The following is a 12,720-nucleotide window of genomic DNA, read 5'->3' on the forward strand; positions in this document are numbered from 1 at the left end:
CTCCCGCTCCCACTCCCACTCCCACTCCCACTCCCACTCCCACTCCCACTCCCCTTTTTGTAAGTCTAGTTCTCCCCCGGAGTCCAAGGTAGAATTTCTATCACAACACAATGCTTTCTGAGATTGGATACGTTGTTGATCGTACAAGTCAACATCAACATCTGTCATATTTTTTGCCATTATAAAGGTAAGGAGGAGTATATTTGAAAACAAAAAAGAACAAGTGTTGGGTGTTGACTCGTACGACCAGGTGATCGTACGAGCAACTAATCCTTTCTCATGCATTTTAAGTTGAGAGAGCATTCCAATAAATCATATCAAACACGAAGTCTTCCACCAATGATCTTAAATATCTAAACCCACTATTTATTTAACATATATTTAATATATCAATTTCTCAACCGACATTTTGAGAGTCCTTAACATCACATCTCAAAATATCTCAACTTTAAACCATGTTTAAAGAGAATGAATTATGTAGTTATACTTCGAAAACATAAAGAATTATACAGTGGACTTGTTGAAATTAAGGTTACATTGGTATGATTTCCTAAAACCTTGATATACACACGTGAGTGGTGGGAGATGTGGTTTTCAGCCAGGAGATGCTATTAGTACTAGTGGACTCTAAAGAAGTGGAAGAGAAAATGAAAGGATAAGAGTGTGACTGTACATAGCAAGGTTAGGGGTACATAGCATATATGTGAATAGCTAAGGACCTTAAAGAGATAGATAGGTAATCTAATCTAATCTTTTAAGGACACTTTTAAGCCCTTTTAACTTGGCCAAATAAGCTCCACGACTGCCAAACATTTTCTTTTGGAAGTGGGTGGTGACAAGTGATATAGCCTTTCTTCTCTCTTCTTTATTGATTGATTGAATTATAGAATCTCTAAATCTTCTTTTGTCAACCACAAGCCTCTTCTCTTCCCTTCACAACCCTTCTGCTCAACGCGTCAAGGCCGTGTGTGTGTGCTTTAATCTGGGGGATACCAAGTATAATCTAATCTATATTTCCTCAAAAAGTATAAAGTCCCATCTCTATGCTTACATGATTGGATCAAAAAAAATATGCTTACATGATACTTGCCCACTTTAGCAATATTAATAAACACGTGCTTAAATAAGTTTTTATTTTATTATTTTAAATGTTCCCGATAAACATCACGATAGTTAGTGAAACATCATCGTTATCACGAATGTCACATCGACATGCATGAATGAAGACTCCTAACGTTTAGGGGTCTTAGGCCGTAAGTTAGGCACCGTTTGATAACGTTTTTACTGTTTTTGTATCTAAAAACAGTAGAAACGGCTTTTCATGTTTTTTGAAATAAAAATGGATTTTTTGGTGTATGATAGACATGTTTCTTAAAACGTTTTTTGCAAACATAATGCCATTAAGAAACCCAGTAGTATTATCGGATGTCCAAAAGGGAGAAAGGGTTCAGTTGCCTCTTTTTAGGAATAAATAGTTTAAGAGATTTATTGGGCAAAACAACATTTTTTTTTTCTCTTAAATTCGTTTCTAGAAACGACAAAACAAATCAGACTTGTTTCGTCAAAGTCATTTTTAGAATTGTAAATAGGCATAAATTTTGATTTATGTTTCTAGAAACGGGTGAAACAGAACAACTTTATCAAATGTTTTTTAAGTTGTTTCTCTATTTTTGGGAACAAGAAAACACAAAAACGGTAGAAACATAACATTGTCAAACGGTGCCTTAGTCTTGACGGTTTGAATCCAACTTGGCCCGCTCTGAGCTTGAACAGTGTCTGAGCTAAGATTTTATTCTAAGGGGGATTAGGGTTGAAAAACACTGACCTGGTCGAGTCAAGGTTGGGTCAAGCTTGAGTTGACCGGCTTAATTCGGTTATGATGTACATAATATAATTTAGGGTTCATCCTATCATTTTATTCAAAATAATGAAATATCATCTATTATTGTATTTAACTTTGGAATTTTAATTGTGAATTAATCATTTATTTTTTAATTTTTATGCATATCAACGAATGAAGTGATATCTTAACTGAATATGCTTTGTTCTTGAATAAAAGGCTGAGTTCCTTGCGAGGTGAATAATACTCTTATTATCACTCCATAATTTAATTTTCTCTTGCACTCTACCCAACTCCTCAATAAACCATTGAAGCCAAATCATCTCAACATATTTTGCTTCTATTGAAAGAGCAATCACCTTCTGCAGCTTTGAAATCCAACTGATGGTTGGTCTTACTATAGTAAAAACATATTCCATAGTACTTCTTCCACCATCTCTATCACCTGAATGATCTGAGTTAATATATCACTATACATAAATGTTAATACCTCACAAAACATAAAGAGTAATTGGATGTACCTTTGAGAAGCCTGAATATCCACTTAACTGCCTGCTAATGGTCCTTTCCTGGAATTTGTATGTACCTGCTAACAGCTATTTTCCTGGTTTCCTCATGTGCCATTTGTTTTTTTGTTTTGTTTTTGTTTTTGTTTTTTTTGTTTTTTTTTTGGAATTATTTATATAACCATTACAAATTCAGGTTTAACCTAAAACTATAGTTTGAGCCCAAATGATGGATGTGAATTTCATGGTAAGAATTCGAAAATGCTAGCACTACAATTGATAAATGTAAAAAATTTATGATCAACCTCTTGCTCTTTGCAATAAAAATGTTAAAATAGATAAAAATATCAAAATAGGGCAAGGGCAAGGGTTGACAGTTGCAAGGGGAAAGAGGATTGCAAAGGGGTTGTGAATGGGGAGAGGGGGGGAGTGAGTGAGATTTGGGTGAAGGTTGAGACCTGGTAATAACAAGCTAGAAAATGCAAAGGGTAGAGAGTGAAAATCGACAATGTTTGTGCAATGCAAAGTGGTGGTGATTAGACTTGTAAAGGAGAGAAGAAGATGCAGGTGAGGAATCTCAAGGGTAATCTAGACGTTTTAAAATATGAGGAGAGAAAAAAAAAACTTTTTATGAATTATAAAGAGTATATAATGGTGTTATAATAATTTTTTAAAAGAAAAAAATATCTACATATATAAGTTTAACCTTGCTTTTGTCCTTTGTCAGAACAACAAAATTCACAAACAATACCAACAATCATGAACAAAAACCCTAATTTTCCTCCCTTATAGTCTATAAAAAGGGCCCATGATGTCTCAGCTTTAGAGAGTGGAAGTACACATTTAATTCTAATATTCCTTAGATCTTATGGATTTTCAAATATTCCATAGCTTTTTTCCTCCTCTAGAAAAAGATCCATTGCATAATAATTAGGATTAAGATTAGAATAGGAGTTTCTTTCCAATGGATTCATTATCTTACTTAGGAGTTTGGAATACTTAATCATGAACTGTTATATCTTAATGAGAAAAAAGTTTTCTTTAGATAAGATTTCTTCTTCTTCTTTTTGTTAAAGCACGAGAAAGGAAAAGAAAATAAAAGAAAGGCAAGAAAAGTTATCAACATTTTGCATCTTTTTTTTTCCGGTACTGATGAAGAAGTGATAGGAAAGTGGGACCCATATCAGATAGAGAGGGACTCCCACCAATGGAACATATTCTTCTGATGATCTCATCCTTCTTGCCTCTCTCTCTCTCTCTCTCTCTCTTCGCCGCAAAAAGCTTTGGGGTTGTGAGTGGTGAGCCGTGGGCGTAAAAATTACGCTCTCTCACTACTTAGCATGCAAGGAAGCTCCAAATTGCATCATCATCGTTATAATAATGCATGTATGCATGATGATTGATGATGGATGGACGCATCCCTTTCGGTGATGGTCGTAACCGACAAAAATGCCCAACTGGGACCCGCTTATTCTCTACTCTCCTTACCTCTTCGGCCCCCATTCTTGGTAGATATCTCTACGCCGCAATCTATGGGACCCATATCAGATGGAGATGGACTCCCACCGATGGAAAATATTCTTCTCTCTCTCTCTCTCTCTCTCCGCCGCAAAAAGCTTTGGGTTGTGAGTGGTGAGCCGTGAGCGTAAAAATTACGCTCTCTCACTACTTAGCATGCAAGGAAGCTCCAAATTGCATCATCATCGTTATAATAATGCATGTATGCATGATGATTGATGATGGATGGACGCATCCCTTTCGGTGATGGTTGTAACCTCTGTTAGTTAAAACTGGAACGGAAAAAAAATATTGTTCGGTACGGGTATGTTTTAAACGGATCAAAACGTGAATGGGACAGTCAAAAATACGGTCAAATACGATAAAAACGGGAAAAAAATAAAAAACGGACGATACGTGTTTTAAATGTTTATATTTAAATAATACGATGTCAAAAAAAGGGCAATATATAGACATAAATTGGCATAATAATTCTCTAAATACCTAGATAACAATCAAAATAAATAGTCCCGTTTTAAATGTTTCTATTTTAAAACGTTTATATTTTTTAAAATCCATTTTTTTACTATCAAAAAAACGGTACGGTGTTTAAAACGGCAAAAAAACTTCAAATAGTCACGTTCCCATTTTTTACTGACTTTCTGTGAAAAATTCGACAAACGGCGTTTAAAACGGCAAAAAAAAAGGACGCCGTTTTAAACGCGTTTTAAACGCGAATAAACTAACTAGGGTCGTAACCAACCAAAATGCCCAACTGGGACCCGCTTATTCTATACTCTCCTTACCTCTTCGGCCCCATTCTTGGTAGATATCTCTACGCCGCAATCTGTGGGACCCATCTAAGGTGTCAAGGTTCCAATCCCCCGGTCAATAGGATTTGACTTCAATGGGGTCAGGCACTTGGGCGTTGGGTCGCGACCTCAGAAAAGTTACCTGTTTTCCTTGCTTTTATGGACCCGGATCCTCTCCACACACTTACGCAGAACCGATGGGGGTGTGAGTGTGTGACCATGCCAAGACTCAAATTATAATCAGTCAATTTGAATCGTGATTGGTTAAGGATATTTTCACTATTAGGCTATCAATCCCATTGAGATTGCTCATCTTAAAAACCAATACAGTATCAATTTGAATCGATATCGGATCTCTCATATCAGACAAAAATACCCATGCTTTTCTTAAAAGGTGGAGTTTTTACGTTTTCACTCTTGATCCATGTCGCTCAATTGATACAGCAAAGATATATCAAATCAATACAGATACTTAGAACTGTAGCCAGAATGCCCTGCCATTGAGCCACATGATGGCATGTACCTACACCAATAAAGTAGCATTCTCTTACCCAATTTATTTGTGGAAAAGGATTGAGTATGCCTCTAGTTTTTCCATGATTAACAGTTCATCTAATTGTGGGTCGGGCTGCAAGGAGCATGGTAATTATTTTCACAGAGAGAGAGAGAGAGAGAGAGAGAGAGAGTATGAATGACTCGATATATCCTCAAACTCTTGGTTTTGTTCAAAACAGGACACCCTCATTGTAATTGTACCAACCCATAATTCCTTGCAATTTTTCTTTTTTTTTAATAGAGTATCGATGACATTAGTTCTAAACTTTCAAGAAGGGTCTTAATTAAGAACTTAATCTTCTAAGTTCAAGTCTTCTCTATCACATTTTTTTCTTTTATTCAATGGATTCCTCTTCTTTTTGTTTTGAAAAGTAGGAGAAAGTTTCTCTTCAGTGACAGTGAAAAGAATCGACTGGCACCCTTTATTGCCCAAAATTCAACATTGCCCTAGAGTCCCATCCAACAACAACGAAGATAAGGAATCTCTTCACCATTAGGTGGGGTGAAACTGGTCCTAAAAAATATAATATAACATTTAAAAGTTGAGCTCCATTGACGCGTTAACCACTTGAGAATTTTGAGACTCTTTTTTATGGAAATCAAGTAACATTGAGAAAATATTTCATTTTTTAAATAGATTTTTTAGGAGAAAGTAATTTTGAGAGACCCATTAATTAAAAGAGTATTTTATTTTTAGGAGAGTTTTCTTTCATCCAGAGAGGGTAACGTAGATACACCCCTAAAGGTTTTAAGTATGTTCCCAAAATACTTTCCGAATGCTTTTTTGTTGGCACCAAAATTCAAAATGTGCACGGCAGGGGCAGTTTTGGGTGTATAAAAAGAAAATACAGGCTGACCATATCGATCTGATACCCATATATGATGCAATACCAGCGCACAAGGACGGTTAAGGCACGCTCATGTTAGGTGATACTAATGGGAGAGGTGGCAACAACATATTGGAGGCATCACTTCATGGGAGAAGTGGGCTAATGGCGTGGATAATGGAGTGGTTAACTCTCAAAATATATAAGGGGAAAAAACTGGCCAAGTGAGGGAGAATCAACAAATCAGACAAACCCAACTGCAATGCAACTCTTTATTTCATTTTATGCTTTTTCTTTCCAATATTTAGAATTAGAAATGGAGTATAACTCTTACGTTCACTTCCTTTGAATTTTCAACCCACAAAGTCTATCTATTAGGCTCTAGTGATTTGTATTAAGAATCCCTTTTGAGGAATATATCACAGTTTATTCCCTCATCCTTCGGAGGTTTTGATCGTTAAAAAGTCCCTGGAGCAATCGGGGGCAAGAGGAGAACCCAAGTTGCTTGATCAAAATCAGGTTCATTGTTGAATTCGATCAATAAGGATTCTGGCATGCCTGCGTATACATCAATACGGTCAGTTGATCGTAGCATAGGAAGGATTCTGTGCCAACATTTTTCTAACCTATCACATGCCTGCAGTTAGGGTTGTCAAAACCTAAACCGAAAGAAAAATTGTCTGATTAAATCAAACCGAAGTGTTATTGGGTCGGTTTCGGTTTGGGATATTGCAACTCCAAAACTAGATCGAATCACACCAGAAACCAAAAAACCGAAGCCAAATTGGAACCAACTCAAAACCCAAACCGAAACCAAATTGATAAGAATTCAAAAACAGTAAGAAATTCATTAAAAAAAAAAGATTTGCAAACTTTTATATAAATTTGTATGGAAAATCAAACCTAAATGGGACAAAAAATCGAAACCAACACAATTTCAAATTGGTACCAAAAACTGAAACCAATTTTTTTTTTTTTTTTTCGTGATTCGATTTCACCATTCTCACACTAAAAGCAATTTAATCCAAACCAAAATTGAGCCAAACCGACCCATTGACACCCCTACCTGCAGCAAATGAATTTCCATTCGCCATGGGTCTAGGAAAACTCAGTCCTTATTTTTATCTAAAATCCTTTCAGATTTTAATTTGAATGATTATTTTATTTGTATACATAAACTCTACCCATTCCTATCCAGTATTATATTGTATTTGTTGCAATTGAAAAGCTTCCATTCTAAATTCATATGGAAGGTTTTCCTACACAACTGTTTTTGTCTATCCAATGGTTGGCTTGGATTACTTAGTGCTTTGGGATGCAGAGTAGCTATTATCGCCCAGCTCCCTAACCTAATGCTGCACCGGGTTTGGACTGTAGGGAACCGCAGCATGGGGGACACTTTGAAAGAGAGAAAAACGACCCAAAATCACCTACTCATTCACAGGCATAGCTTTTGTAGCTGCTTTATCTGCCTAAAGTCGTGTAAACCGTAAATGAATTAATAAATATGAATAAAACTTTTATTGCGCAGGGGACGGAAGTGCTTTCTACTGCAGGGACCACACCACTGCAACAGAATCCCCCACCATGCATCAAAATATCAAATAAGGGTTTTTTTTTTTTTGGGGTGTGTGGGAAGGTGGGGTGTTGGGGTGAGAGTCTGGTCATGTTGTTGAACTCTTAATCCATTTTATAGCCATACACATGATAACCTATTATTATTACACAAGTCTACTATTTTTCTAAATGTCACAACATTTACATGGACAAACAATATATCCATTCAAACAGTTGGACCCTTCAATATTGGCACACATCTCACGTAACTTCATGTATGTGTATACCAATAATTTAGACATCATTATACACTCTCCTAACTCTAAGTGGAAACTGATAATTTAAAACATATTATATAAAAAAAAAATAAATAAATAAAATAATGACTCAAGTTTGCCTTATGATTTCAGAAATATAACTTCCATTGTCATATGATAAGAGTACCCCATTTTATTGTGTTTTGATTGTTTCACCATCTAATTTTTGTTTTTTAATTTCAAAAAGCATTTTGAAGAGTAAACTGATAGGGCTTTACTCCGCAATATTAAATGAAATATTTGTCACATGACAAATCAAGAGCCTAAAATGTTATGATAACTTATTACTAAAAAAGGTTATTTGTATAATATTTGTTTACACTTACAATTTCAAGTAAACTATAACTTGTATTCGAATAATTTATAACTCTAATTCTATACCCACATTTTTTTTCAAAGAAAAAATATATAAAACAAAAACAACTTTTAATAATGACAAAATAGAAATCACTGTCAAATTTGAAAACTTTTTTATACTTTTTTAACTTAAAGAACTTATCAAATTATGGCAAGGAGCAATTAAAAGAAGTCAAGTTCTAAGTACACATGCAAAGAGATGTCATAACCCAAAAGAAGAGGGAGGAAACTCTAGGCTCAAGTGCTTCACTGTCTTCATTTTTATAAGAGGTGACAATTCTGAACTATGGTGTATAGTACCCCAACACATAAAAGACTCGGTTCCCATGTCTGTCCACACTTAAAAGACTTGTTTTTCCACGTGTAGACAAATTACATAGGGTCTAAAGAGAGGGGAAAAAAAAAAAAACCCTTTCCTTGCCTAGCATCCCCAAACTTCCAGTCAGAACAGTGCAAATATACAAGAAGCAAAGGTACATATGAAGTAAAGAAGAGAGGTGCGGGTGAGTGGAGGAGGGGAAGAAAGATCTCACCTCATGTATTGCTAGAGGGAGAGGGAGAGGTGGAGCTGGTGATGTAGGACACAACAACAGTAATGTCATCAAGCTTACCACCGTAATAGCGAAATCCAGCATCTTGGGCTGCTGTAGAGAATGGTGTCTGCCTGTCCCTATCCTGCGCTCGTTGGCGTGCCAAGGCTGCAATTTTCTGAGCCGTCACATGAGGCTCCAACCCAGCCCTCATGGCATGGACCACCACCGCGGTCACTTCATTGTTGTACAAGTTGTCGAACAGGCCATCAGTGCCTGCAATCACCACATCTCCCGGAGCCACAGGGATTGTAAAGACCTGGTAGTTTTAATCCTTTGTTAGAGCATATCATTCAACAGGAAAGATTACACATCCAGGAAATTTTTAACCAATGCGACTTCCACACCTTAGCATGAATCTCTGAAATATGTTTGAAAACATCAAATACCTTTGTGTCTGTTTTGGAAAACAAAAACTCTATATATGGTCAAGATGGACCACCAAATTCTACCTATCACTTAATACCATGGATTCCCCATCTGTCAAACAGTTGGCTCCATCTGGTTGAAAGAGAACAGGAGGGGAAGTGAAATCAAATTAAGACAAAAATTCAGTATCTCAAAACACGGAACTAAATCAATACTAAAATAGATACCTTTGTACTCATTACCTAACATGATTGTGTAACCAACTAGACAACATTCTAACAACGGTTATAAATTTCACTTCCCCACCTTTCCTTCCACACTTGGATGAAGCCATTACAATTCCATGTGGCAGAAAGACTGTCCCCGAGGGAAGGGCCTCCCACACTCTGTTCAAGTAGGGGACCTTAATAAATTCATAAATAACACTTTTTTTTTTTTTTTGGGATAAGGCATAAATAACACAATCAAGGAGAAAATATGCAGTCATTCAGTAAATAATCATCCAAAATACACTCTGGACAAAATATAAATAAACAGGGAGAGTCCATATGGGATTAAAATTACAAGCAGAAATCAGAGAATCTTTTCACATCTTCAATACCACATTAACAATCAAATTGCATGGTTATTTTCCCTTCTTTTTCTCCATGTTCAACATCAATACAATCACCACATACATGCAGTCAAAAAAAACTTGCATAGTGCACTAGAACACAGTGAATAAACTAACCTGACCAGAGCTAGGTAGATCACCCCCATTTCCGCTCTCCAGTTGAAATGTGAAGTTGAACCCATGCTGCTGTACAGGAGAACGGAAAACGGTGCATCCATCTCTAACTACTATAAAGCCACTGTCCCCCAGATTAATGGCATGCAGACCCTGCAGAAAGAAGCAAACAACCCAATCATGTCAAACAAAGAATAAACCAGAGATATCAAACAAGGAGATGATATGATTAAGGGACAAGATGGATAGAGGAAAATACAATTCTACCTCCGATATCTAGAATTTTCCATATCAAAATAATGGGTAATTTATAGTGCCACCCCCTAAAGAATGCCACAATTATAAGAACACCCCCTCTGTTTCACCAAATTAGACTCAGACCCCTCACCGCCAGTGACCGGCAAAAGAATATACCTAAAATATGCTGATGTCAACAATTATATTTTATTTTAAATACCAAAATGCCCTTATTAAATATGAAGTACCTAAAATATCCTTATAATAACTTAGTATTTCTTTCACCCAAATCTATCACCATTCCAAGACCTAATTTACCTTACCACCGGCGATCGTTCAGAGCAGAAGCTGCAGCATTGGTGACGGATGGCGACAATGGCAACAGACGGCGACGGACAGATGATCACTGTTCTTTGATCATCTCTCTCTCTCTCTCTCTCTCTCTCTCTCTCTCTCTCTCTCTCTCTCTCTCTCTCTCACACACACACACACACACACACACACACACTATCTTCTCTGTTTGTTTTGTTGTATGCTTGTGAAACCAGCAACTATGAGGGCCAAGAAACCCATAATTGTGATCACAGAAATGGAGGGGGTAACAGCACCCTTCCAAGCAATAACCTACGTATTCTGCCACAAAAGCCGCAGCAGCACTCAATTACCCTTGAGATTTGCAGGGTCTCCCATGTTCTTCTGATTCTATGATTGTCACTCCCGCTTAACCCTTCGATTTTTTTACTCTTGTTCATCTGGGCTGAGCTTTGAGCTCTACATTAATTTTTCTTATTCTTCTCTGATTTTTGGTCTAGTTAAGCAAATGTATAACCTGACCTTGGCCGGTTCCCCATTCCTCACCGTCCCTTTCGTTGATGCATTCTAGATCTAGGGTTTCTGCTATCTAGTTAGTATTTTCTGAATTTCTGTTCAAATTTGGTTTCCATCGAGTCCAATCATCATGGGAATGGGAGACTGGGAAGATCTTGCTCAATCAGTACCCTTAGGTCTCATTTTCTCATTCCTTTTGGCGAAGCTTATATCCATGGTCATTTCATTTAGAGGTGATAACCTTAGGTTGGTACGGGAAGAGCATATACCATCCATTTCAGTTGAAGCTGAATCAGAATCAGAATCTTCGTTTTCTGTGAAGGAACTTGGTGAAGTCTCTGAAAAATCAAATGACCCTGCAGAAGAGAGGCTCCGTGGTAATGAAGGAAGTCATGATATCAGGAGCAAAGCGAAAGCCATTCGGAGGAAGAAGAAGAAGATGATGATGATGATGATTGGGAAGGAGTTGAGACTACTGAGCTGGATGAAACATTTAGTGCTGCTGCGGCATTTGTGGCAGAATACCTAGGTATTGCTTAGAAAACCAGCGCCCTTCTCAATTGTCTTCTGGGGAGATTCATGTCATCATCGGCCCAATGTTTGAGAGAAACCACGGCTCTCCTTCGTGGCATCCAGGCTGCAAGCAATAAGGGAAGGTATGCTTCTGCTAATGTGGAAGAGCCGCCTTCCACCGTTTCTCTTTCCTTCTTTACCGCCGTTGCTCTTCACGGTTTGGAGATGAAGACGGTGGAGGGTATATGATCAGGGTCATGTGTTTTAGTCAAAAGGGTAAAATCATCATTTCAAATCCTCACTTAACAGTGACTAACGGTAAGGGGTCTAAGTCTAATTTGGTGAAATAGAGGGGGTGTTCTTATAATTGTGGCATTCTCTAGGGGGAGTGCTGTAAATTACCCCTAAAATAATTGGGTAGTTCTGTCATGTGAGGTTTTGAGATGACTCATTGTTTGTGACACTACTATTTTGCCTATAAATAAACTTATTCCATATAAGCAATGCATAAGGAATTATCTACACAACCAAAGTTTCAGGACAAGAAATAGCTTCTTAAAAGTAATCGAAAAATCAATCAGATCACCACATCTGAGTTGAGTAGAAAGCACAACTCATTATTTTCAAGAACTTAAAACAGAAAGCAATAATAAGTGAAGAAAAGAGAAGAGCACAAATTCCACCCAATCTGGCAAGGGAGTTGAAGAAATTACGAAGTGCAAAATTTCCCAACTAGAACAACGGGTCAAATCCCCATGCAAGTCCAGGGTGGTAACGTCTGGTTTGGAATCCAAATTAGAGTAGACTTTAGGTTAAGAGGAATTTATACAGTTGAATGGCCTTCAAAATTTTAATATTTCTTTCCATTAACTGAAATTTCAATTTAATTATTGCTGAATGACAAAGAAAGTGCAGATGTGGAAGCAGCAGTTCAAATTATGAACACATGCACAGACAAAGGGAAACGTAGAACCTTGACAAGTTAATACAAGATGTTAAAAAATAGTGGTTCTCTGCAAGATTATAGATGGCAAGGAATATTCATATGAACACAAATAGAGCAGATGCTATTCTTCACTCAAAAAATTTTTGCATCAACAAAGTAGCGAAAGAAATTTAAAATATTTCAACCATCAACAACACTAATAATAATATTCCTCTCCTCAGCTATTTCCCTGTACCCCCCCC

At 37.0% G+C, this 12,720-nt stretch overlaps 1 protein-coding gene across 1 annotated transcript in view; it reads right to left on the reverse strand.

Annotated features, from left to right (window-relative positions):
• Positions 1-8,500: 8,500 nt before the first annotated feature.
• Positions 8,501-12,720, reverse strand: part of LOC122085038 (probable protein phosphatase 2C 55) — a gene marked incomplete in the record, with an annotated part of 10,549 nt that continues 6,329 nt past the window's right edge. Inside the window, 2 exon segments of the mRNA XM_042653474.1 lie at positions 8,501-9,117; positions 9,958-10,107. Of these exon segments, the coding sequence (XP_042509408.1) occupies positions 8,803-9,117; positions 9,958-10,107 (465 nt within the window).

Source organism: Macadamia integrifolia, chromosome 7, assembly GCF_013358625.1.
Source record: "Macadamia integrifolia cultivar HAES 741 chromosome 7, SCU_Mint_v3, whole genome shotgun sequence".
Classification (NCBI taxonomy): domain Eukaryota; kingdom Viridiplantae; phylum Streptophyta; class Magnoliopsida; order Proteales; family Proteaceae; genus Macadamia; species Macadamia integrifolia.